Source organism: Podarcis raffonei, chromosome 1 (genome assembly GCF_027172205.1).
Source record: "Podarcis raffonei isolate rPodRaf1 chromosome 1, rPodRaf1.pri, whole genome shotgun sequence".
Taxonomy (NCBI): domain Eukaryota; kingdom Metazoa; phylum Chordata; class Lepidosauria; order Squamata; family Lacertidae; genus Podarcis; species Podarcis raffonei.
Window position 1 is genome coordinate 108,700,849 of NC_070602.1, and position 27,659 is coordinate 108,728,507.

Below are 27,659 nucleotides of genomic sequence, written 5' to 3' on the forward strand. Positions count from 1 at the left end.
TTTCACTGCCAGCTTTTGCTTCTGTATTAAATGAACCTGAATATATTACTTTAGGCTATATCCTGCATTTTAGATCCCCTCCTGCCACATTTACTCCCCCCTGTCCTCTGGCATTCTGAAGAGAAAAACAAATCATAGAAGAGCTGCTACCCTCTGCATACTTGCTTTGATATCACTTGCTTTGAAATAAATGGGGCTTACTTTGAAGTCAACATATGCTGGAGACAGGCAATAGGCTTTTGTTTTTAAGTTTTGACTCTCACATGATACAGTAGGGATACCCAACCTGGCGCCTTCCTGACATTGCTGGACTAAAACTCCCATAATTCCTGGCCACTGGCTATGCTTGCTGGGACTGATGGGAACTGCAGTCCACAACGTCTGAAAGCCTCCACATTACCATCTATGGTAATTGAGTGTTTTTTGGCGGGGCGGGGGGCTTCAGGGGGGATTGTGCTTCAGACTAAAGCTACAAGGAGAAATGATTTCAATAAAAACAGAGCTCAGTGTCCCAAATTTGTGAGGATAAAAAGTGAATTACAGATAAATACTTTTACTGTGCAATCCTATCTACTTCTCCTCAGAACTCCCATTGAGTCCTAAATACTGTAAGTGTATTTAAGGTATTGCACTGCTATTTACTTGTTAGCCTCCTGGGCATAATACAATAATGACTTGTTTTATAACATAAAAATGAAAGGTCTCAATATCTTTTGGAGAATTTTAGTAGACTCAATTAAATTAAAGATGGGAACTCCCCAAAGTCATCTGAATATGAAGGGTTGAAAGTTCCTTTGATTTGCTAAGACATCTCCTCAATTTCCTATACTTTTCTCAATCAACTGTTAATCTGGGGTGAATTTTACACCACCATTGTGATGCTATTGGGAATATGAAGGTGCTGTTGTTGTTGTTTAGTCGTTTAGTCGTGTCTGACTCTTCGTGACCCCATGGACCAGAGCACGCCAGGCACCTCTGTCCTCCAATACCTCCCACAGTTTGGTCAAACTCATGCTGGTAACCTCGAAAACACTATCCAACCATCTCGTCCTCTGTCGCCCCCTTCTCCTTGTGCCCTCCATCTTTCCCAGCATCAGTGTCTTCTCCAGGGAGTCTTCTCTTCTCATGAGGTGGCCAAAGTACTGGAGCCTCAGCTTCACGATCTGTCCTTCCAGTGAGCACTCAGGGCTGATTTCCTTCAGAATGGAGGTTTGATCTTCTTGCAGTCCATGGGACTCTCAAGAGTCTCCTCCAGCACCATAATTCAAAAGCATCAATTCTTCGGCGATCAGCCTTCTTTATGGTCCAGCTCTCACTTCCATACATCACTACTGGGAAAACCATGGCTTTAACTATACGGACCTTTGTTGGCAAGGTGACGTCTCTACTTCTCAAGATGCTGTCTAGGCCTGTCATTGCCCTTCTCCCAAGAAGCAGGCGTCTTTTAATTTCGTGGCTGCTGTCACCATCTGCAGTGATCATGGAGCCCAAGAAAGTAAAATCTCTCACTGCCTCCATTTCTTCCCCTTCTATTTGCCAGGAGGTGATGGGACCAGTGGCCATGATCTTCGTTTTTTTGATGTTGAGCCTCAGACCATATTTTGCGCTCTCCTCTTTCACCCTCATTAAAAGGTTCTTTAATTCCTCCTCACTTTCTGCCATCAAGGTTGTGTCATCTGCATATCTGAGGTTGTTGATATTTCTTCCGGCAATCTTAATTCCAGCTTGGGATTCATCCAGCCCAACCTTTCGCATGTTGTATTCTGCATATAAATTAAATAAGCAGGGAGATAAAATACAGCCTTGTCGTACTCCTTTCCCTATTTTGAACCAATCAGTTGTTCCATATCCAGTTCTAACTGTAGCTTCTTGTCCCACATAGAGATTTCTCAGGAGACAGATGAGGTGATCAGGCACTCCCATTTCTTTAAGAACTTGCCATAGTTTGCTGTGGTCGACACGGTCAAAGGCTTTTGCATAGTCAATGAAGCAGAAGTAGATGTCTTTCTGGAACTCTCTAGCTTTCTCCATAATCCAGCGCATGTTTGCAATTTGGTCTCTGGTTCCTCTGCCTCTTCTAAATCCAGCTTGCACTTCTGGGAGTTCTCGATCCACATACTGTTTGAGCCTTCCTTGTAGAATTTTAAGCATAACCTTGCTAGCGTGTGAAATGAGTGCAATTGTGCGGTAGTTGGAGCATTCTTTGGCACTGCCCTTCTTTGGGATTGGGATGTAGACTGATCTTCTCCAATCTTCTGGCCACTCCTGAGTTTTCCAAATTTGCTTTCATATTGAGTGTAGCACCTTAACAGCATCATCTTTTAAAATTTTAAATAGTTCAGCTGGAATACCATCACTTCCACTGGCCTTGTTATTTGCAGTGCTTTCTAAGGCCCATTTGACTTCACTTTCCAGGATGTCTGGCTCAAGGTCAGCAACCACACTACCTGGGGTGTACGAGACATCCATATCTTTCTGGTATAATTCCTCTGTGTATTCTTGCCACCTCTTCTTGATGTCTTCTGCTTCTGTTAGGTCCTTACCACTTTTGTCCTTTATTATGGTAATCTTTGTACGAAATGTTCCTTTCATATCTCCAATTTTCTTGAACAGATCTCTGGTTCTTCCCATTCTGTTGTTTTCCTCTATTTGTTTGCATTGCTCGTTTAAGAAGGCCTTCTTGTCTCTCCTTGCTATTCTTTGGAAATCTGCATTCAATTTCCTGTATCTTTCACTATCTCCCTCGCATTTTGCTTGCCTTCTCTCCTCCGCTATTTGTAAGGCCTCGTTGGACAGCCACTTTGCTTTCTTGCATTTCCTTTTCATTGGGATGGTTTTCGTTGCTGCCTCCTGTACAATGTTACGAGCCTCCATCCATAGTTTTTCAGGCACTCTGTCCACCAAATCTAAATCCTTAAACCTGTTCGTCACTTCCACTGTGTATTCATAAGGGATTTGACTTAGATTGTATCTTACCGGCCCAGTGGTTTTTCCTACTTTCTTCAGTTTAAGCTTGAATTTTGCTATAAGAAGCTGATGATCTGAGCCACAGTCAGCTCCAGGTCTTGTTTTTGCTGACTGTATAGAGCTTCTCCATCTTTGGCTGCAGAGAATATAATCAATCTGATTTCGATACTGCCCATCTGGTGATGTCCATGTGTAGAGTCATCTCTTGTGTTGTTGGAAAAGCGTGTTTGTGATGACCAGCTTGTTCTCTTGACAGAACTCTATTAGCCTTTGCCCTGCTTCGTTTTGATCTCCAAGGCCAAACTTGCCAGTTGTTCCTTTTATCTCTTGCCTCCCTACTTTAGCATTCCAATCCCCTATAATGAGAAGAACATCCTTCTTTGGTGTCACTTCTATAAGGTGTTGTAAGTCTTCATAGAATTGGTCAATTTCAGTTTCTTCAGCACCAGTAGTTGGTGCATAAACTTGGATTACTGTGATGTTAAAAGGTCTGCCTTGGATTCGTATCGAGATCATTCTATCATTTTTGAGATTGCATCCCAGTACAGCTTTCGCCACTCTTTTGTTGTCTATGAGGGGCACTCCATTTCTTTTACGGGTTTCTTGCCCACAGTAGTAGATGTGATGGTCATCCGAACTGAATTCGCCCATTCCCATCCATTTTAGTTCACTGATGCCCAGGATGTCAATATTTATTCTTGCCATCTCATTTTTGACCACCTCCAACTTACCTAGGTTCATGGTTCTTACATTCCAGGTTCCTATGCAATATTTTTCTTTACAGCATTGGACTTTCCTTTCGCTTCCAGGCATATCCGCAACTGAGCGTCCTTTTGGCTTTGGCCCAGCCGCTTCATCAGCTCTGGATCTACTTGTACTTGCCCTCCGCTCTTTCCCAGTAGCATGTTGGACGCCTTCCGACCTGAGGTGCTCATCTTCCAGCGTCATAACTTTTATATGCCTGTTGTCTTTGTCCATGGCGTTTTCTTGGCAAGGATACTGGAGTGGCTTGCCGGTTCCTCCTCCAGGTGGATCACGTTTGGTCAAAACACTCCACTATGACCTGTTCATCTTGTGTGCCCTGCTCGGCGTAGTTCATAGCTTCTCTGAGTTCTTCAAGCCCCTTCGCCACGGCAAGGCAGTGATCCATGAAGGGGATGAAGGTGCTAGTAAACAACAAAAACTGTTTCTCTCCTTCTAGTGGGAACCAGCTCTCAGTTTAGGCTGTCCAATAATACAGCAGCTGGATCCAAAGAAATGGGGTATCTGCTTACATACTGCACATACTGGAGAATATATTGCATTTTTGCAATTTAGGGAGAGTTCATAACTGCAAAAACTGATAACGTTTGCAGCTCAGTGTTTAACTTTTATTATATCTTGGAGGGGGGGGAAGAGTACATTTAAAAACCTGAAACACACAATGGACTTCACAAAAATGTTTTTTAAAAAAGTTTATATTTGCACTGCTCTTGTCTGGGAGGCACTGTCTCCTAGGGTTGGCTAGTTTGCAGAGAAGACAGGACTGTTTGGTTGTAGAGTGAGGAATTTCCAAGGAAGCAGTATGGCATTTCCTGCCCATGGCTACAATCCTGGGGATGCAGAACAGTCATAACGAAGCCAACTATCATCACCAGCACCCCAATGGTAAGGATCATGGCAGAGAGAAGGTTGTCAGAATGGGTCCATCGCTCCTCGGAGAACCTCAGGTAGCAGGCGGCAGGCAGGATGAAGACCAGTGGTGTAGCACTGAGCACCCCCTGCAAGCAGGAAGTAAAACACCAAATATGCATTTGTGGTGTGTTGCAGAGGCACGCTCCTGAAATTAATTCTATGCAGAGAGTTTAGAAGGAATGGGGTGGAAATCACAATGAGGAACCAGTGAACTTGAGGAACTTGTTCATTGATTTCAGTGGGCAAGACTTACTCTGGGCAAGACTTAGTGGTTGTCAGTTACTCAAACAAAACAAAAACAGGCATCTGCAAGACTCTTCAGAATGGAGGAAGCGACTTAATAATTTTGCTTGAACAGGGGCTTTAGAATGCCCCTTCATTTTTCCCCAGGGGGAAAAACTTATTTCTGTAGCTTCAGACAAAAAGTTCATCATCTTGCCACAAAGAAGCACAGCGCCCAATTTCTTCCTTAAGCATATCCTATTAACACAATAACAATTTGAGGAAACAGTCTACTTCATTAAGCCAAAACAAAACAAAAATTTAGTAGTTGTAAAATCCCCGTGCACTTACATTTAGCTCTAAAACTATTCCCAGGCAATCATACACTAATGATACACTTGTCGCTAAAGCAATGACGATGACTGTCAGAGCAACGTGGGAAATGGTTGTAAGGTTTCCATCGAAAAACACATTTGCAAGGACCTGAAACAGAAGCACAGTTCTAAGTACTGTTATGATGTGGCATATTTTAATTTTCTCATCCTAGGGTTATGCACGAGCCAAAGGAATGGATTACAACTGAACACCAGACCTTAATGAAAGGCCCTTGCCCCCAAGGCACCCAGGTTCACATAATTAATTATTTTTAAAAGCGTTTCCAGAGTAACACATAGCTGCTTTTAAATTGACCAAGTATGAATTTTTTTGTACAGCTGGAAAAATAGATCAACATTTAGGTTATGGACTGTTTTTTGTTTCATTTTAATTTTTTTAAAAAAACAAACAAACCTAGGAAGAGGGTTAAGGATCAAGTATACATCAGGACCAAACTGAGGTCATGTACTTCCAAAAAGAAAACAAACATTATCTTTGTTTGTCAATTAAACTACATTCTGAACCGCTCCGAGATCTATGGGTATGGGGTGGTATACAAATTTACTAAATCAATAATCAAATAAATCTTACATTTCCATGAGCGTATGCTTATTCCAACATTCTATAAAAAGGATGCAAACATTTCAGAGAACGTTTGTTGGATTTAGTTCCATCCTATCATATCCTACAATAAGTGATTTTGTACATAATAGTAATACATCGGAATCCTTTTTTACATATGCTATACCTTCTCCACTGAGCCAGACAGCACTTGTTGCTTCCCATTTTCAGTCACCAGTATATGTGATGCTATTAACTTAGTAATATGGCTACCATCTTTTTTGAGTAACCACCCTCTGCACACAATGCCCTGAAGCAATGGAAATTCCAGGGCATTACATTATGGGAAAACTAAGATGGCGGCTAACCCTGCAGTCACCCAGAATGAATGAATGCATCACTGAAAGAAGTGGCCCCCAGCAGTTGCCCAAGAAGATTGGGTGGTGACACTGAGTCTGCTTGCATTGCAGCCATTGCTTAAACTGAGAAATATTCAGTCTGATTAGGTTTCTGTCTAATATGTCCTATTGTCTATTTCAGCCAAGGATGTCAATAAGTGGACTGAAATGAATTCTGCAAGAGGATTCATGGCATCTGATTTCTTATTATAGCAACACAACATAATTGTAATTTCCGTAGCACCAGTGCAGAAAACATTAATTTGATGGAACTGTGATCTAAAACTTCATTCTTGGGCACTTATCACAGTTCACTGCATTGGGGGCTTCAGAAATTAATGGTGACTCTCTGCAATCTAAGACACAGGTGCGATTAACACTCACCTCTCTAGTAACAAAGCATTCTATTGGAAACGTTAAGATGACAGTAATTCCATAGCAAAACCTCCCAAACGTGGCAAGGTCATCATCTCGGCAATAGTTCTCAAATATGTCTCCTGAAGAAGTGGCAGACAATGAAATTAACTTTGTAATGTGCAAGAGAAAACAGAAATTGTGAATACAGACCCAAGCATTCATGAAAACTTTTAAATTTGTTCTCAGTTAAATTCTGATAGTTCCAAAGAACAAACCTAGACAGCCACAAATACTGGCTGGATTCCAAAGAGCATCTCTAGGCAGGCACTTTCTTTCTTTCTCTTTCTTTCTTTCTTTCTTTCTTTCTTTCTTTCTTTCCTTATCAAATCACAATGTGTTTGGGAAATCCCCTCTGGTTCAATAGTGGTTTGCCACGAGACACGGTGAACTTCTATTTTTGAAACATATGCCTTCGGTGTATGGCCCTAGCAGAACGGACCATTTCTGCTGTGATCCCTCTACAGAATTCATTCTTAGCTGTGCATGTGAGGGGCACTGCGTATTTTCTGCTATTGTGGTTTTTTGGGTGTGAGTGTGTGTGTGTGTGAATCATTTCCCAAAACTAAATCTTGCAGCCGAGCTTGTGCTCAGCATCCTTTGCACACCAAGGTTGCTTTTACTGTAGGAGTATTCCTGGCATCTGAATTGGGGTCAGGGTGCAAGGTGCTTTCAAGATGAATAAAAACGCATGGTCGAAGCAGACAGATTTCCTCTGTAGCTGTTATTCTTGTGACAAGAACAATCACTTAAGGAAGAGCAGGGCAAGGAATCTGGGCGCACACACTTCCCATGCCGCAGGATCAAAGCTGGAAGGCTTCAAATATGCAACAACCTCTGAAGCGTTTGCTATGTATAGGAGTGCTCACGGGATTGTTAACTTTAGAATGTTACCTTAGGGGTTTTCGCACTCTGTGCACAGAACTATAATAGACTGTATGTGGCAGCTATAGCAAAGGGCCTGGGGTGTGGCACAAGTGAAGAACTGTAGCCATTGTCCGCATGTCCTGCTTGAAGGCTTCCCAAGAGGCACCTGCCTGGCTATGGTGGAAAACAGGATGCTGGGCTTGATGGTCATTTGGTCTGATCCAGCAGGACTCTTACGAATTATGTTAGCTCTATGCCCAACTCCACCTCTCCCCCATCTCATGTCCAAGAGGCAGATTCCCCCTTTCAAGGTTCTCTGCAGACATGGAAGTAAATAGATTGAGAAGGACTGGTTCTGTGTGATCTTCTACTCCAGGAGCAGGCATCATCCTGTAACCTTCCAGGTGTGTCCAACTCCCATCAGCCCTAGCCAGGATAGCCAATGGTCAGGGATGACTGGAGTTGTAGTCCAGCAACATCATGGGAGGCCCACAGGTTCCTCATTTCTGTTCTACTCTTCATCTGGTACAAGCTGGATTGGCTTGGCTGGGAGAGTATGAGCCTCTCAGGGTCGTGGGTCGTGAGTTCAAGCCCTATGTTGGGCAAAAGATTCCTGTATTGGCATGGTGCCAAAGAACAGTTTTACAGAACTCCTCATGCTCCTGCAGCCTGGCAATATCATGTTTCTGTTTGTTCAAGAGGTTTTTCAAGGAGAAGAGTATCATTGGGCTTCCACCTGGTTTGCTCTCACCTCATCCAAGGAATGGAATTGGCCTTTCTGTGAGTGGAATACACCTTCCATATGCGAAGGGACAACTTCGGCTCCAGTTCATAATAATTAGCATTATACTTTCTCTTTAGAGCAAAGCCATTTCTGACCTGGGAGGAGAGGGGGTTGCGGGCTAACCCCTCCCACACATGCGGGGGCTGGCCTTTTGCCCCCCGTGTGAACAGGGAATCCCCGGGCATGTCTTCGACCCTGCCCGCCAATCGGCGGGCCGGGAAGGTGGGGCCTAGCCTATTTAAGGCCACGCACGCCCGGGGACCGCCCTCTTTCCCCTTTCCAGCTGAGCGGTTTTCCCATCCCACCCACCCTTTAGGCTTAGCTAGCTATGACCTTGCTATGGACTTCGGTTGGTTGCCGCAAGGGGCCTGGTAGGAATTTTTCCAATTTTGCGCACTTCTAGCCTTTTGGTTTTCTCGCCTACCTCGTAGCAAACGTCACAACTTCCGCGGTATTGGCAGTTAGGCATTGGCAGGGGTTAATTGTTATGCAAATGAATGGGGGGAAGGAAGCACCATCACCTTCCCCCAATGAAAAGGGTAGTCCGGTAGAGGACTCCGGGGGGCGTTGCCTTGTCCGAAACCTAGGGAGGTAAGGGCCTCCGGCACGCCCCCGAGCGGTGACACCGTGGGATCCTAGTTGGCATACTTCAACAGGACTCCCACGGCTTGTGGATAACCCTTCCCGGTCTCCATGCCGGGTAGTCGATAGGAGCCAATGCCTAAGGCCAATACCTTTCAATTCTGTAATCAATAAAGTTGTGGCCTTTTTATGCCCATTAACCTTAAATAATGTGTCCAGTGTCTTCATTTCACAGGGGGGAGGGGACTTGCCACGCAATATGTTGTTGTTGTTGTTTAGTCGTTTAGTTGTGTCTGAGCAATATACACTACTTCAAATTCAGGATTATCTTTGGAGAATTTTCCGTATATAAGCCTGAGGTGTGGATATATAGGAAGCCATAAGGCTGGAGTGGGGAACCTCATGCCCAGGGGTCAAATATGGCCACACCCGGTCTTCAGTCACATCCCTCAACAGCCCTACTTCAGGTCCTCCTTGAGTGCATTTGCCTGGCTAGAATGTGCCCTTGAACTCTTGGCTGCTGGGATGGAGAGAGAGGAGTGTGCGAGTCTGTGCCAAAACTGGGTTACTGTATAGAAGTAAAACTTACATGGGTTTCTCCACCCAATTTTGCCTCTGGTCCCACCCATCCACGTGGCCCCTGGAACCTGCTCATGTGGGTATTTTGTTCTGAAAATAGGTCCCCTAGATACTTTTTTTGGGTTTTGTTTTTGAAGTAGGTTTTGCAGATGCTGAATTGTGTACCAGTAGTAAATCCTACACAGAATACCCACAGTCTTGGGTGAGGGAATCTAGGAGAAAAGCTTAATGGGGGTGAGAACTGTCAGAAAGCCAAGGTAAACAATAACTATAACCCGGAATGGAATAACTCACCTTCTGTGTATTCTCTAAAGGTCACATACCCACACGTAGCGAACAACAAGCTGACAAACACAGCAAACGAGACGGACACATGCGTGACACGGGCCCAGTTGCTGAGTGTGGGTTCTTTCAGGGAGCCATAAATTAAGAAACTGTTGTGGTGGCAAATGAATGCTGGAAGAAGCACAACAGTATTTTTATTTTTAAAGCAATCATGTGAAATATACAGTATATATTACTGAGTCAACTAGATTTGGGACAAATGTACTTAAAAGCAGAGGAAAGGCAGGCTATTGAAAACAATGGGCTTGAGCCAAAGTAAAGCACAATGGAAGAATTGTGTACATGTTTCTTGCTCCCCCACTGAAATTGGTGGGAATTAAGGGCAAAGTAAATGTTATGCGCTACTACTTGGCTGCTACTGAACACAGTAGATGTGCATGTAGGGTCCTTCTCTAGCCTGCCTTGCAGAACTTTCCCGTGTCCTGACGTCACAACATTCTGTGTGTCACAGCTTCTACCCCACAGGATTGGCTGCTGTCAGCAGAAGGTAGGGAAAACACGTTGTGTTGCGACATCAGGACATGGGTAAGTTCCACGAGATGTCACTGGAAGTGGGAACCAAACAGCTAGCAGTAGCCATGTGTTTACCATAATGCCTACTTTTGACCCTTAAAGTGCTTGACTTTGGTTGGGTCCAATGATGGCGTTGGTTCCCCCTGCTCCACTTGTTCTACAGCAGAGGTGCTGCTGTGGCAACCTTTGGGAGCAAGAACGCCTTCCTGAACACTCTCTAAGGAATCTCCTAACTCCCAAAATCTGTACAGACGGAAATGTCTGTAGAACATGGCATTTTTCTTCCCTCAATGCTCCCACTACAGAAATGTTGCACAGTAGGGCTGGGTGATCTATTGATATATCATCCAAAACCGGTTTGAAATTCGTATCGTGGTATCAGTTTCATAATTTTTGACCTGGCAATATACTGCAAATCATGATGTATGTGTGTGTGCACACAGGCTATACCAAAATCACCATGTGGGAAAAACCATGAAGCCAGCCAATGCTTCTACATAGCTCCATCCTTATTTCAGGCATTGTGATTTATCAGTATATTGCAATGTTTAGCTGGTGATGTATGACGAAGTTGAAAACGAGATCATCGCCCAGCCCTATTGCACAGTTAGAAGAAACAAATTTAACAAGCGCTTCATTAGGGAATCTTGTTAGAAGAGAAGCACAAAGGGAAAGAAGAAAATGGGAAGAACCTTCAAAGTTGGTCTGATCAGTAGAAGAAAGGGTGTAATCATTCAGATCCGTTTTGCCCTAACACAAAGAAAAGGACAAATCTGGTCGAGGGTTATCCTTGTATGTTACAAAATCAGACCCGGATTATTCCAGCAAAGATGGTGATCAGGTGGGTAGCTCAAAGGGATAGCAAAAGGGCAGTGCTCCAGATATTGTTGGAATATGGTTCCCATCATCCCTCGCCATCAGCTGTGTTGGCTGAGGATGATGGGAAATGGAGTCCAACAACATTTCGAAGGCCACAGGTTAACTGCCCCTGCTCGACATTTCCCACAAATCCATCAACGTTCGCAAGAAAAATAAAAACAAATCTGGAAGAGTAAGAATCTCACTAATGCAAAGGGAACCTAAGGGTGCTACATGCGCTGCAGATATTAAAGAAATGCCGCCAAACATGGCACATACCAAATGACATCACCCCGATGGCTTGGGCTGCATTGGGCTTTGCAAACACCCACGGATTTTCTGTTTGGGTTCTGGAAAAGAAAGCAGCATTTGAGAGGTTGCCACTTCCACCAGGAATAACTCTTTAAAAAAGAAAAAAAGAAAAAGCTGAAAGTCAGGAGTAGGGAATCTGTGGCTGAGCAACTGTTGGACTGACTCCAACTCCCATCAGCCCCAGCCAGCTTGGTCAGGGGTCACAGGGGCTTTCCCCCCAGCAACATGCTAGCCACTCTTGCTCTAAACAAACTACCAGGGCAGTCAGAGAACCACAGAACTGTAGAGTGGGAAGGGACCCTGAGCGTCAACTAGTCCAACACCCTGCAACGCAGGAATCTCATGTCAATTGAAGCACAAACACTGAAGAGGTTTTTTTACGAAATGGAAAGTAAAAAGGCTTCCCCCTTCCGCTGCCTTGCAGCCATCCAGCTGTTTTCTTGTTAATCCGAACTATAGTTAGCGACAGCAAAACTTTCACATCTCAGTCTACATGCAGATTTCTGGACTTGTCTGTGCTTGGTTTAACCTGCCTCGGGCCCCTTGAGGAGGGCAACGGGGGCACAATAGCCTAGGGTCTCATACCTTCAGTGTTGCAAATCAACACTGACAAACTATGTTCTAACTGAGAGAGAAAATGACAGCGACAAAGGGTGCAGTGAGATAGGAGAGGCTCAATTGGATTTGTAGACCCTGGCTCTCTCAGGCTGAAATCCTAAACACACTTATTTGAACCAACCACAGGGTTCCTTCTGAGTAAATCTGTGTACGATTGCTGCCTGGGAAAAGCCCTTCCATGCATCATTATATTCATTCATTCATTCATTTCATTTCATTTGTGGTGTAGTGGTTAAGAGTGGTAGACTCGGAATTTGGTGAACCGGGTTTGCTTCCCCACTCCTCCACATGCAGCTGCTGGGTGACCTTGGGCTAGTTACACTTCTTTGAAGTCTCTCAGCCCCACTCACCTCACAGAGTGTTTGTTGTGGGGGAGGAAGGGAAAGGAGAATGTTAGCCGCTTTGAGACTCCTTAAAGGGAGTGAAAGGCGGGATATCTTCTCCTCCTCCCCCTCCTCCCAAGGAGCCCAGGGTTCTCCTCCTCCCATTTTTATTGTCACAACAACCCTGTGAGGTAGGGTTAAGAGTGATTGACCAGCCCAAGGTCACTCAGCGAGCTTCATGGCTGAGTGGGGATTTGAACCCTGGTCTCCCAGGTCCTAGTCCAACACTACCATGCCAGCTCTATACCCATACGTGACGTTACAGGTCGAAGCCTGTGCATGGGAGAAGCAATTCAAGTTCCAAAGCAAACAGCATCACAGTCAAAGCTGTGCAATGCAAACAAATTTTTGCATAGCATGCCATTTGTGCATTTCTGAACTTAAACCACTTTGAATTTGGAAGCAGTCCAGATGAAGCTCGAGAAGAGGGAGCTGGCACTGACTTTTCAAAATCTGACTGGGCCAAAAGATTCCTCCCCTCATGTAATACTGCTCCATGCCAGCGGGGGGCAGGGGGTTAGAGAATGCCACCTTTCCATTATCCCCCTACTTCCCAAAATATACAGCGTCTTCAAATATAATTTTGCAAGTGAAGTCGTACCTCGGTTCCCGAACGCCTTGGGAGTCGAATGTTCCGGGTCCTGAATGATCGAAAACCAGAAGTTGGGTGTTCTGGTGTTCGAACGTCCAACGGGGCTTCCGCGGTTTCCGGTTGGCTGCAGGAGCTTCCTGTAGCCAATCAGAAGCCGTGCTTTGGAAATCAAATGTTTCAGAAGTCGAACGGACTTCTGGAACGGATTCTGTTCAACTTCCGAGGTACACAGTTGCCTTCAAACAGGAGTGCATTAAATTGAGATAAAAACATTGCCAGAGGGCAGAACGCCCACCTTCAATAGTCAGGGGCTTCAGTCCTCATCTCTCTTGACAGGGGAGGCTGCTGCCACCTGCCGTCTCAGCCGCTGCACTTTCAGTGAACTGCAAAGCAGCAGCAGGACACAGCTGCCAGGCCAGAGGACAGCGCCCAGCTGTCAGGCTTTATCTCTGCCACAGACAAATGAGCTTTTCCAAGCACCATTTACCTTGGAAGATGCAACTTCAGGTTTTTTACTCTTGCCAGTTCTATGAAGCTCCCCCTACTCCAGAAAGAGTTTCTTTTGACATCCAATACTCTTCTCAAGTATCAATCAGAACCTGCAGAGCTCCTTAGCCACCACCTTTTCTTTTATAAATAACCCATCATTTATTAATTAGCAGTTATGCTGCAGATTATTCCAGCTTTGGAAATAAATGCTAGTGCCATTTATGGCCCTCTTTACTGCCTCAAAGCAACACAATGGCAAGGTATTGAAATGTGTTTCTTTGCTTATTTGTGGAGTGTGTGTGTGTGTGTGTGTGTGTGTGTGTGTAATTTGCAATATTCCCAGTTTCCAGGCCAGACAGGATGCATTTTGCTTTGTTCCCGACAATGTTCCTAAGGCAATCCTTATACATGTGTACATTTCCATTGTCTTTCAAGAGGAAATAGAAGCAAAGTGCTGAAATATCGCCAGAATTAAGCGTCCGTATAACTGCTTTTCTGAAGCAGGAATTAAGGCTGACTACCTTATTAACTATCACACAAAGACACTCGCCTAGGCAGCTGTTATGTCCATGAGAAAAATAACTCAAATTTTTTTATTAGGACCTAATAAAAACATTACAAAGGGACAGCTTTTCAAAGGTGTTTGGAATCCTTTCTCTCCTTCCATGTTTTATGGTGAAGCATCCAGTTGTAAGAAGAGTTCTGGTAATTTTGAAAGTTCAACCCCTCCATTTTAATATGCCCTAATAAAGGTCTTAACTCTTCTGTGACTAACTGATGTGAAAGAAAAGCACCTTAAGTATGTGAAAAATGCCGTTCTTTCAAGTAACCACAGGGACCCAAACATAAGACATTTGCCCCTCACCCCCTTTGCTGGTAATGGCTGGTGTGAGAAAAGAAATTCTTCTGTCAGGAAACTACAGAACACTGAAAAAAAGTTTAAATATAATGGAAACAAAAGGAGCATTTCCTCCTACCCCACCCCATTTCATAAATAACACATGCAGTTTTAACTTTTCCATTACGTGATGCAATGGCAATTTTGAAATTTTAAATTTCGGAAAGACCATTGGTCAGTGGAAGATCATCTGCTTTGCCTACAAAAGGCTCCAGGTTAAATCCCTGGTATCTTCAGGTAGGCTTGGGAGAGACCCATAGAGACACAGAATCATAGAGAGACGCTGCCAGGCAAGGTAGACAATACCTCAGCTGATTTACTATTAGACAGCTTCCTAAGTGGAAAAAGTTCATCATGGCTGCTCTCATAGCCATATTCCCAACTAGAGCCCAAAAATGCAAGCAACAGTTGGAATCTGCTAATGCCCAGTTCATTAGGCTCAATATGACTGCAGTCCTAGTTTCCTGGGAATATGCTCCAGTGAACTCAGCAGGTTTGTAAGGTTCAACTTGCAAACTATACTGAGCTTTGACCTTCAGCCCTCTGAAACACAACTTTCAGCTTTTAGTTAGGAATACGAACAATCTTTTAGGGTTACTATTTAAATGGCTAGTGTAAAGTAGGCACTCTATTAAAGAAAAGGTGAGTAATACCCAGCCTCTGATTGATTATTTCCCTCATCCCTTAGCTTCACTAATCAGTCACAAACAAACTTGGAAGCCTCCTTATTTCCTTATAACAACAATAATAATTGTATTATTTGTACCCCGCCCATCTGACTGGGTTGCCCCAGCCACTCAGGGCGGCTTCCAGCATATATAAAAACATAATAAAAAATTAAACAATAAAAACTTCCCTAAACAGGGCTGCCTTCAGATGTCTTCTAAAAGTCAGGTAGTTGATTATTTCTTTGACATCTGGTGGGAGGGGAGGTGCCACTACTGAGAAGGCCCTCTGCCTGGTTCCCTGTAACCTCACTTCTCACAGTGGGGGAACCACCAGAAGGCCCTTGGAGCTAGATAAAAGTGCCAAAGAAGGTCAGTTTGTCAATTATCCTGGTGTACTAGCTCTGAAAAAGAAAAATGTACTTGAGTTGCAGTTCCACTACACTACTGGTTTCAGTTCAGGCATCATGGAAAACTGATTAAGGAGCCAAGAAGTCACCCTCTTAAGTCTGTAGCACAAGTGGAGGTGGGGGCACTCAAGCTCATTTCTTTGTCATAGTGTCAGCACCACCTGAATTCACTGCTCATTTACCACCAACAAACCATCGCTTGATGGAGCAGCTGCATTACATCTGAATAGGGTCTTTGTCTCATTGTCAAGCGATATTTTCTGGAGAGCACCAATGAAATATCCTATGACTAGGCAGCATTATTTTCCCTGTCATTTTCTCTTTCTGTATTGTTTCAGTGGGTTTGGATTTTCCCCCAGCCGTTTTTATTGTGAACACCAATCAAAATGGCAGCTGTGTGGGCCGAAAAAAAAATCAGAAAGGGCCCTTTCCATCACTACCGTGATTCACCAAATCACCAAGCCTAATTCAAAGTGATGTTGCTGTGCTGCAACTTTCCTGCAATTTGGGTTTACTGCCACAAGAGGCCTTCTTTTGTATCTTAAAACAAAACATGCAAACTGAGCTCTCCCTCAGGATGGATCCAGCTCTCTTACAAAGCACCAACTGCCTCTAACCGTGACCTTTATTTCTCCCAGAGAGATTATGGAGAATGAGAAATGACAAGATTACTTACACCTGTGCACTAAATGTGATTGCCCTTATAATCCCAAACACCAGGATGAGGACGGTTAAAATCAGAGAAACCAATGATACCTGTGAATAACAATAAAAGCATTAGCCAATTATGCCCATCAGTGGTCAAACATTTTAGAATTTCCAAAAGCATAATCTCGTTTGTCAAAGAAGAGAGAACGGACATTTCCATGGGTGACAGGCCAGTATAATTAAAAGACCTGCCATTCAAAATGTATATACAAAAGAGGGGGAAAGGCAGAACAGAAAGTATTTGGATTCCAGTCTTCCATCCATATTAGGACCAGCTTAGCTTCAATAAGGTGGCTGCATGATGTGCCTTTAAGCCATGTTCATCTACCTATGGCTATCACATTTATCACATAGAGGATACCTTCCATGCTGCAATGTCATACCATGTGACACATTTTGATAACCCTCAAAACACGATGCAGGCATAGGCAAACTCAGCCCTCCAGATGTTTTGGGACTACAACTCCCATCACCCCTAGCTATCAGGACCAGTCGTCAGGGATGATGGGAGTTGTAGTCCCGAAACATCTGGAGGACCGAGTTTGCCTATGCCTGACATAATGTGTCTGTTCAATCTTTTTCTCCTCCCATGTGTTAAAACTCTTACCCCAGTTATCAACCAAGGTCAACCTCCCCAACTTGGTTCCTCAGATGCTTTTGACTACAATTCCCATCGTCCCTGGCAACTGACCATGCTGGTCAGGTCTGACGTGGCCCAAAACACCTCAGAGAGCAGTAGGTTGAAGAAGTTTGATCTGACGCTAATGGATAAGTTAATTTCTATACAGTAATGATTTACCTTCCCCAATTTTGATATATTTCGAAAGAGGGAAAGAGGAAGGGTGAAGATGATGGTGACACAGAGAATGATGACATGGCGACCAATGAGCAAATTGTCTTGATCGACTGCTTAAAAAAAAAGAGAGAGAAATGTTAAGATGCATATTTCTGTAAGAAATGGATGTTAGGTTGCTCATTAAATGTGAAACGTACATGTTTTTTTAATGTGTTGAATGTCTAAAAATCTGTTCATGAAATGAGGACAGGTAGGAGGGGAACAAAAAATGTGCAATTTTTGGAATATTTATATAGCACCAACAGTATTTAGGACAAAGCACCTCAAAATACTTGCCAACAACATTTATGCTAAGGAGTTATATTACAAAAACTCAGTATGCAATCCCATGTCATTGGAGTATACCTCACTGAACTCAGTGAGGATTACTTTTAAGAAAACATTATAGGATTACACCAATACATAATGTACAGAATGCTTCAGCATTTCCCCAATTATTAATATTAATATAAAAAAGGAGGTATTATAAAGCACAAAGTTTACAAGCACAAGTCTTTTTTCAAAAAACTTAAGCCAATAAACTTATAGGAATTGTTTATACCCAGTATAATGAATGGTGTACTCCATATTAAATAACGCAAATAAATGTATGCATGTTTGCTTCATAGAAATGATCTCTACTGCCATGCTTTTATTGCTAACTGAATGTTAAAATTTAGATTTTGTGCAAATAACAGTGTGGTTGCAGGCGCCATATGTGGTGGATGACAAGCAACAGACTGCAGTCATATATGATTGGAGAAAGTGATTGCAGCCCATGAAGAACACCATAAATGCTAGGCATATCTACCCAGAGGGAAGTCCTATTTAATTCAATGCTCCCAAAGTATGTGTAGGACTGCAGCCTTAGTTATGCAGGACTCCAAAGCTCCACCCCAATACAGTGGATCCTTCTGGAGACAACATATCCCATAAGGACTAGAAACATGTCTTTTGAAAATGAAACCTGAGATTCTCAGAACAGGTCAGGTTATATATCAGATACAGTGGATACAGTTTAAGAACAGTCCTGTTTATGAACAATTCGGTATACGAACTGCGCAAAACCGGAAATAGTATCGTGGTTTGTGAACTTTACCTCGGTCTAAGAACGGAATCCGAACGGTGGAAGGGCACCAGCGCCAGGAGGCCTCATTAGGGAAAGTGCGCCTTGGTTTAAGAAAGGTTTCGGTTTAAGAATGGACTTTTGGAATGGATTAAGTTCGTAAACCGAGGTACCACTGTACCAAAATCTGAACCCCCAAGATATACCAAGAAAATAAAAAAGTATGCATAACTTATGGTGAGTGTCACAGCCCTTTACAATATTCAATTCGTGGGCAAATATTTTGATCAACTTTCCTAGCAAGTTAAGTAAAAACATTTATTAATCAGGAAGAACAAAAACTGATCGACTCACCGCCAGGAATTCTTTGGAAAACTTTAGTCAAAGTGTCTCCTGTTATAATGTTGTAACTAATCATAGCTTTAAAAGAAGAAGCTACTTCGTTAATAACGCTTTGAAAAGATAAAACGAAACCTAAGCATACACTATACGGAACAAAACTGTGTCAGTGAAAAACTATGCCTTCTCCGAACATGAAATGTATTTTATGTTCAATACTTTTAGGCAAATTTAACCACTAAACTTGATGGGGCTCATTTCAAAACAGGAAGCCTGCCTGCCTTCTTCCTTAAAACCAGCCTCTTCCTTACTCCTCCTCCTCCTTCTCACTGATGCCCTTGCACAGCTCAGCAAAGGAGGATGGGAGCAACACTAGAATGTGTTGGCTCTGGCTGCCATTGGCTCTGGTCCCATCTACTGTCACCTGCTCTATCAGACCCAAAGCGCACCTGCCCCCACTGTGTCTGTATGAGAGGCTTCTAGGGCCACACAAGGAGGCCTCACCACTTTACCCCAAGTCTGGTAACCCCGCAACTCCTCTCATGCGAATTATCAGTGCATGGGGGTGCCGTTAAGAGCCCTTCTTTCACCATCCAGGGTTCCAGCCAAACAAAGGGGAAGATTAAAAGCTAAGCCTGGACCAATTTAATTTATGTATTTCATTTACACCCCCCTTTTTCCTCCAAGGAACTCAAGGTGGTGTACATGGTTTTCTCCTTCCTCATTTAATCCCTACAACAACCCTGTGAGGTAGGTTAGGCTAAGAGACAGTGACTTGACCTAAAGTCACTGAGTGACTTCATGGCCAAGTGGGGATTTGAACCCTGTTTTCCCAGGTCCTAGTCCAACACCCTAACCACTACACGACATGGGCTTCTGGGCTTCTTCTTTTATAGGCTGCAAAAAGGCATTGTTCTTTAATGGCATCTGCAAGGGGACCTTACCAATGAAAGGGTATAAGAACTGGAGAGCTGAGAGAATTAGGTACCCTACAAAACCAAATGCTTTATTGACCAGAGCCTGGTAGCTGTTGGTTCCAGACAGGTTCCCTCCTTTAATCAACAGGATAATAGAATAATCTGTTGAGGAGAACAAGAAGCATTCTATTAAAAACAATCTCTTTGGGATCAATTTCTCATGCATTATTCTCTTGATTTTTTTATTTTTTATTTTTAAATCAAACTGAAAGAAGTCACCATGGAGAATACCTGGGAACACACAATAACAGAGGAAAGGAGACCTGACACAAAACCTGCGGGAAACCAAAGAAAAATGTCTTGGTAACACAACTACATCTCCAGTGTCCATTAGGGGAGGCATTGCTAGAGATCTCTTCTGCAATTATTTCCAGAGAGCTGACCTATTTATTTTGTAGGTCAGGCAAGGAGAGCTGCCTTTGATCCCTGTTACTGCCAGGCCAGTGGATCATTCTTTCAATCCACATGTGCCCTCGCAGGCTGCATTGGGTGGTGTCAATTAGCATTCCATATCCATCTCCAGAGTCACAGGCTCCTTCCAGTGCTGTTAACTAGCAGCCCAGTTCGTGCCCATGTAAGAAGCAGGATATAGGAGCAAATGGGCTGCCCTGAAGTCTGCTAGCATGGCTAGGGTACAAGCTTTAGTACAAATTATTTTTAAAACGATTCTCTCCCACCCCATTTCATTCTCACAACAACTCTGTGAGGTTGGTGAGGCTGAGAGACATTTAATGGCCCCCGATCGCTCAGTGAGTAGGGATTTGAACATGGGTCTCCCTGACTCTAATTTGCCACTGCACCTAGATAGAGTCACATATAGTTTTAAACTTTGTTCACAAGGATTAATAAGGGAATATAATAAGTCAGCAAACCACATGGAACTGATGTGTAATAGACTGGCATTTTCTATTATAATGGGTAGAATAGAGATTTTTTTTCACAAATGCAAGATTAGTTGCACACTATGAATTGCAGTGTGTCCTTAACTGATTCTCTACAAAAGAGATTCCATGGTTTAACTGCTCTCTACAAACCAGAACTGCAAACCACAGTTTGATCCTATTTGCAATCCTAGTTCACAGGGGAAACTATGCTTTAGAGCGGGGTTTCCCAAACTTGGGTCTCCAGCTGCTTTTGAACTACAGTTCCCATCATCCCTGACCACTGGTCCTGCTAGCTATGGATGTTGGGAGTTGTAGCCCCAAAACAGCTAGAGGCCCCCAGTTTGGGAAACCCTGGTTTAGTGTCCTCTGCACTAGGCTATGTGAAAGGTGGATGGGAATGCTTGCAATCATCTCTTGTTCCTGTTCCAGCAAGCCATTGTTTCATTCACTAGGAAGATCCTCTCTGAGCCCTGCCTTCTTTCATGGTATCCTAATATCGCATAGGAAAGGACATCCAGTGCAGAACAGTGCTCTACTTTTTAAAATCACCTCAGAAGATCAAGCGCTTTTCCTGTACACTTGAGTAAAAGTAAAGGACCCCTGGATGGTTAAGTCTAGTCAAAGGTAACTATGGGGTTGCGGTGCTTATCTCGCTTTCAGGCCAAGGGAGCCAGCGTTTGTCCACAGACAGCTTTCCGGGTCATGTGGCCAGCATGACTAAACCACTTCTGGCACAATGGAACACCGTGAAAGAAACCAGAGCGCGAAGGTAAACGCCGTTTACCTTCCTGCCACAGCAGTACCTATTTATCTACTTGCACTGGTGTGCTTTCAAACTGCTAGGTTGGCAGGAGCTGGGACAGAGTAATGGAAGCTCACTCCGTTGCAGGGATTTGAACTGCTGACCTTCTGATCGGCAAGCCCATGAGGCTCAGTGGTTTAGACTACCAGCGCCACCTGCGTCCCAGTGTGACACTTAAGTAACACTGCATGGAGAGACAGTGGGGCTCTATAGGCAAGCCCTGCCCTACTGTTGTGTCCCCTGACTGCCCCACCCATATGCTGTCAACACATTGGGGAAGATATGAAGGGCAGAAAGCTACCTAATGCATACAGTCTGTTCCTGTGAGCTGAAAGCTGGATTCAGCAGAAATGGAGCCCATAGGGCTAGCCCACATGCACCCAAAATTTCCCCTTCAGACCTTTCCCCAATGTGTGGACGGTGAGGGGGGGGCAGAGCATGTTGGGGACACCACAGAGGGGCTCTCTCTCCAAGCAGAGTCGCTTGCGTGGAGAGAAGAATGCCTAATTTAGGACTTCTAGTATCAATGAAGACATTTTGCACATTCTGCCCATCTTAATTCCTGAACCTCTCTCTCTACTGAATGACAACGGCCACTTTTAAGGCAATACCTGTGATATAAGCAACAGCCAACAACAACAGTATTCCCAATGGAAATCCAGCTTGCTTCAGAGAATAGGGCAGGCCTGTGAAAACGATGCAAACAAACAAATTAGATTGGAGGTTCTCTCCCCCCTCCCCATGTTCTTGCCACTTGTTGATCCTTCCAGATCCTCTCCCATCTTCCCAGGGGCTACTTAAGACCTGAGGAAGCCCAAGCCACAGGAAGCTCATGCCATTGGCTCCTGAATCTGGAGGGAAGTGGCTGTGAGTTCCTATCCGTATGCCCACATATTTGTAAGGTCCCAGGAAGCTGTAGTATGGCTTACTGTGTCATGTAAAGCAAGCCATTGACAAAGTCAAATTTTAAATATATAAACAGCCCATTGGGATCCCTGATCTTGATCAACATTAATCTGCACTACTGCAGATTACAACCCCCCAAAATATGATTGATAGTAAGTCCAACAAAATAATAAACTGGAGTGAAATTTATAGTAATTAACTGGAATGAATAATAAATTGATGCATTTACCTATCATACCAGATCCTATGATAGAGTTGATGACATTAAAAGCAGCTGATGAGAGGTTGCTAGTTCCTCCTTTGTTTCTCGGTTTACAAACCAGGGCTGTTGTTTCATCCATTCCCTCCTATTTGAATAAAGTAGCATTGATGTCAGTCTAAAATATATTCACTTAAAAAAAAAACACCACAATTTTCTTTTATCATTTAACAAAACTAAAAATACAAGGATTTAGTTTTGGAAGGGCTTCCCTTCCTCCCTAAAACAAACACATACCAAGTGACATGGAAAATCTTGGCAGTCATAGAATCATAGAGTTGGAAGGGACCTTGAGGATCATCTCATCCAACCATCTGCAGTGCAGCAAAATGCATTGCGGGTGGCGCTGTGGTCTAAACCACTGAGCCTCTTGGGCTTGCTGATTGGAAGGTAGGAGGTTCGAATCCCCACGGCGGGGTGGGCTCCCGTTGCTCTGTCCCAGCTTCTGCCAACCTAGCAGTTCAAAAGCATGCCAGTGGAAGTAGATAAATAGGTACCACTGCGGCGGGATGGTAAATGGTGTTTCCATGCGCTCTGGCACTTGTCATGGTCCTCCATGTGCCAGTAGCGGTTTAGTCATGCTGGCCACATGACCCAGAACACTTTCTGTGGACAAATGACAGCTCCCTCGGCCTGAAAGCAAGATGAGCGCTACAACCCCATAGTCGCCTTTGACTGGACTTAACTGTCCAGGGGTCCTTTACCTTGCAGGATTGAACCTGCAACCTTGATGTTATCAGCACCAAGCTCTAACCAACTTAGCTATCCAGGCCGACATTTTGTATGCATCAGAATAAGGACTAGATTTTGAAAGTATATTGGTTTTTAAGTGTTTTTGAAAATTTGGGCACAAATGTAAGTTTCCTGCCCTTTACCCTAAGATCCTAGGGCAGGTACTTTTAAACCTTTAAGTGCTTTAACGATTCAATCCTAAACACACTTACTAGCCCCATCAGATGGTAGTTCGACTAATGTCTTCTGAGTAAACTCGCACAGGATTGTGCTGTAAGTCCAATGTGCTTCGCAGGGTGGTATATCTGAACAGCAAAGGGTGTTCTTTTAAATCTAAGGAGAGGAGGGCACCCACCACCTGATCGTCAGTTATCAGAAACATTTTGTTATCACAATACCCCTTCTCCCCATGCAGGCCATAACTGTGTAACATTATATAAATATACATTGTGTTTTATCTTAGTTATAGGTTGGAGGGTGGCCGCTGTCACACGCTGACAGCTTCTAGGAGCCACAAGTGACAGCTGAGTGCAGGGTGGGGACCAAAGGTGGGCAAACTACCCCAGACATGTCCCCCACCAGAGGTACTACCCCTCCCCTATCACCCCAGGAAAGGACTTTGACTAGGTGGCTAAACCAGGTGAAGGTAGCCAATGGGTCTCAAACCCTCGAGGAGTTACAGACTTTTTTGGCATGCAAAGACAGGCTCCGGTGGATTGAGCGGACAAGTTATGGCTAGCTCAGATGGTTAGAGTGCAGCGCTGATCATGCCAATGTCACGGGTTTGATTCCCATGCTATTCTTGCATGGCAGGGGGTTGAATAAACTCTTCCACCTCTTATGCTTCTGTGAAATAAGCGAGGTTGTGTTTCTTAAAGAGAAAGGAGGAGTTTGCTTTCCTACCCTAGGGACCAGTTGAAAGGCGAGGAGAAATTAAGAAAACTTCCTAGGATCCCAAGAAGACGTGCGGCTTACCGGGTGGGCAGGGCTGGTGGCTGGCGACGGGGGGCGCTGGGCGAGCTCTTCCATGGCGGCTCGCTCGCCCTGTCCGGCTTCCCGCGGAGGCCCCTCTCCGGATCCCGCCTGCAGCTCTCATGAACGGAGCGAGGCGGCGGGACAGGGGCTGCTGGGGACGCCGAGGGAGAAGAGCGCGCCGCTCCCGGGCTCCGGATCGGGACGCGGCAGCACGTGCGCGCCTGGGAATGGCCAGGCCTCCCGTGGGCGGAGGGAGCAGCGTGATCTCCGCTCCCAGGAGCGCCAGTTGGAAGGGAGCCCGAAAAGTGGGGGGCGGGGGGCATGGGGAGTGTCGGAAGGCCAGCGGAGTTTTCTGGTAGGGCTCGGCAGTCCGCCCATTTTACATCAGAATTGTTGAATTGGAAAGGGACTCCCAGGATATTCATGGGCGTAGCTGGGATTGGTGGTGGTGGGGGGGGCGGGGGCGCAGGGGCGGCAGCTGCCCTTCTAAATCAAGCAAATAAATACAAATATTTAAACTAACCAATTGCATCGCAGGTAACTCTGTCCTGTCCCCCCCCCCAAAAAAAATAAGCCTGCCGCCCCCCCCCCCCCATAAATGCTGGCTATGCCCAGGGACAGTAGAGTTCATACAGCCATCATGGCTAGCGGCCATTCGTAGCCTAATCGCCGCCAAGAAATTCTCCAAATTAAGAGCCTTGGGTCCCTTTACCTTTTTATCTTGGTGGCTATGGCCGCATTTGAGGAAGCGCTTCCCGTATTTTAGCTATGCACGTCGCGAAGAAGAAAGTCTTGTGTCTTCCTTGCAACAAAACAGGACCAGAACGGAATGGTTCCAACAAAACTGAGGTCAAAACTGAGAAGTAAAGACAAATCGGCCACCTGTCCAGTCTTTCTCTGGAAGGATATGCTATCATTGGGAATGCTTGATAGGTAGCTGCCAAGTCTGATGATGAAACATTGGATCCTGGACCTGCAAAAAACTGAACAAAACTGAAAAAGCCTTAACTTGTTCCCACAGCAACTCCCCTCTCCATAGGGTAGTTGGTGGTGGTTCTTTTTCTTTCCTTATTATGTTATTTTTTTTTAAGTGATTGTTTCATCTCTCTTTTTTTGGTTACAAATATGTATACGTACCTATCTTTTTATGGGAGATTAAATAAATAAGATTTCAAAACAAAACAAAACTGGATTAAAAAGCCAGGTGTGAAAAAAGGAGTACACACAAAGTCCTGGTTATTTTTGAATGCTCCTAGACTACCTATATAGGCATGAAGAACCGGTAGCAGCAACCAGAGATTTACTTCACGGTGAATGTTGACTGGCCTTGTTTTTCATATGAATAGTCGATATCACCAGTCAGCTGCTCTGATATTTTGACGGGTATATGATATCCTTCCCAGCCTCTGGTTTCTGACAGTTATCAATAGATTTGTGAAATTAAAGTTCACAACACCATCCTGTTTACTATCTGAAACAGAAAATGCAGTGAAATTCTGAAGCCGAGGCTGCCTCTTTTGTACACGTGGCACATGATCGTTTTATACTTCCCAAAGTACCATTTGGTTTTGGCATGGCAGTTTTCATCAGATACCAGGTAACCCTCAGGAACCTTTTAACAAGTGACCGGATTTCCACCCAATACTTACCTGACATTTTTAGTGAGTCACCAAATGCAGGAAAAATCATGGAAAGAACCTCCATGAGCTTAGCAAACAAATGTGTTTTGTTATTCTTACAAAAGGTCTGTTTCCTTTGTTCAATGCCTTCTTAACAAAGAGGCGTGTGCAAACAAGGTAAAGCAGAGTTTAGAGGCAATTCCTTAAAAACAATTTAATTGTTTCTGGTTCACTGAGTCTGTCCATGTATTTCATCAACTCTTCTCTCTTCACTCTCATTGTGTTCGTTTGTTCTTGTTTTTATCTCTCTGATCACCTACAATGTTATTTTGGGGACTTTGAAATAAGTATAAAATATATTCATGCTACTCTCTCTAAACGCGGGTGGCGCTGTGGATTAAACCACAGAGCCTTGGACTTGCCGATTGGAAGGTCGGCGGTTCGAATCCCCATGACGGAGTGAGCTCCCGTTCCTCGGTCCCTGCTCCTGCCAACCTAGCAGTTCGAAAGCACGTCAAAGTGCAAGTAGATAAATAGGTACCGCTCTGGCAGGAAGGTAAACGCCGTTTCCGTGCGCTGCTCTGGTTCGCCAGAAGCGGCTTAGTCGTGCTGGCCACATGATCCGGAAGCTGTACATTGGCTCCCTCGGCCAATAAAGCGAGATGAGCGCCGCAACCCCTAATGGTCAGGGGTCCCTTTACCTTTACTGTCTCTAAAATATACATTGTTACTGTCTGTAATTGTTTGATTGGGCCATAGATTCATAGACCTCATGAGGGAGGGGATTGTTGGCATTAAGTATGGTAAAGCCATATTGACTCAACCCCCATCACTTTTCCAGCTTGTATTTGTGGAAGCTCCCTGCACTTCTCAAACCCTTGTTTCCAATAGTTGTAAAAAAACATGGACGAGTTGAGGAGGTGGCCTATTTCAAAAGGTCAATTTATTACTTAATGTGTACAAAAATCTCCTCTGCTGGGGAGAGGGCACAGGCCAGACAGCCATTTTTCTAGCCCATCTCAGTCTGTGCCCTCTACTCGATAAAGGAGATTATGGGGACTCCCTGAATGCTTGGCTGCATTGAATTCTGAAGCCTAGGGAAAAGGCCTCTTGACCAGATAGGGAATACCCCAATTGCCTTGCTAAATATGGGCTGTCCATATATCCCAGGAACCTAATAATCAGACACCCCCGATCAGTTCCATTCAAAGCTGCACGCTCAGAAGTATTCTGTACTGTGTGTGACCAGTCAGCTGACGGGCTCAGAACCTTAAGGAAAACCTTCCACTTGGCAGCAGCTTATGCCTCTTCCCCCTCCCTCCTTCACTGCAACTGCATAGATTTCCCACTGTTATTATACATGGCTGGCTTATGATAGACCGCAGAGGTCAAAATGGGATCACTTCACATGAAATTGGTGGCTTTGAAGCAGTGCAAAATAATAATAATTTTTTAAAACTCCAAAGGCTTTTGTGAACCATGCCCCCCAAGGTGTGATGGATCTTGTTGCTGCAACTGAAGAACAGCATTCCGTCTTGTCATAAAGATTTTAATTTCAAATTTGAGATCTGTGTGGTTCGCAATGGTCCACAGTACTGCAATTATTTGATGCTTTGTGTGTGGGGAGGGGGCACCGAGTCAAGCATGGGTGGGCTGTTCACATGAAGCTCATACCAAAGAACAAAATGAAATCACTGACTGACTGACTGACTGACTGAAAATGAAATCTAGCAGTTCTCCTTCAGGTTAAAAGAAGGCTAACCCTTTAAAGTTATTTTGATCTCTTTGTATGCTGATCTCTTTTTAGTAGTAAGATGAAGAAAAAGAAGAAACTAAATAGTTGAAAAGTGTAGTAGTAATAATAATAATAATACCAACAATGAATGCCTTCTGGTAATTTGATAAAGCTGGTTTATGACACCATTCAGGTGGGTCCTGTCAGAATATAACTGTTTGTATACTTTTTACTTTGGATGGTTCCATTTTCCCAGTATAATTCTTACCATGGATCTTTGCATCCAGTGCTATTTTTCTAGGAAAAGAGGTGCCAG

The 27,659-nt window shown here is 44.2% G+C and overlaps 1 protein-coding gene across 4 annotated transcripts; it reads right to left on the reverse strand.

Moving 5' to 3' along the window:
- Nucleotides 1-4,323: 4,323 nt before the first annotated feature.
- On the reverse strand, nt 4,324-27,659 carry SLC38A11 (solute carrier family 38 member 11). 4 transcript variants are annotated; one of them, XM_053408543.1, is made up of 12 exons: nt 27,612-27,659; nt 22,253-22,370; nt 21,729-21,803; nt 19,399-19,533; nt 18,470-18,535; nt 17,014-17,123; nt 16,183-16,262; nt 11,419-11,489; nt 9,718-9,879; nt 6,582-6,694; nt 5,215-5,346; nt 4,324-4,727 (listed from the first exon to the last, which is right to left on the reverse strand). In XM_053408543.1, the coding sequence occupies exons 1-12, from the start codon at nt 27,624-27,626 to the stop codon at nt 4,461-4,463; spliced, it is 1,344 nt and encodes a 447-aa protein (XP_053264518.1). In that variant the 5' UTR covers nt 27,627-27,659; the 3' UTR covers nt 4,324-4,460. The 4 variants fall into 4 exon arrangements, with proteins under 4 accessions (XP_053264518.1, XP_053264526.1, XP_053264508.1 ...); XM_053408551.1 differs by lacking the exon at nt 27,612-27,659 and adding an exon at nt 24,702-24,823; XM_053408533.1 differs by lacking the exon at nt 27,612-27,659 and adding an exon at nt 23,990-24,290 and having other exon boundaries at nt 17,014-17,120.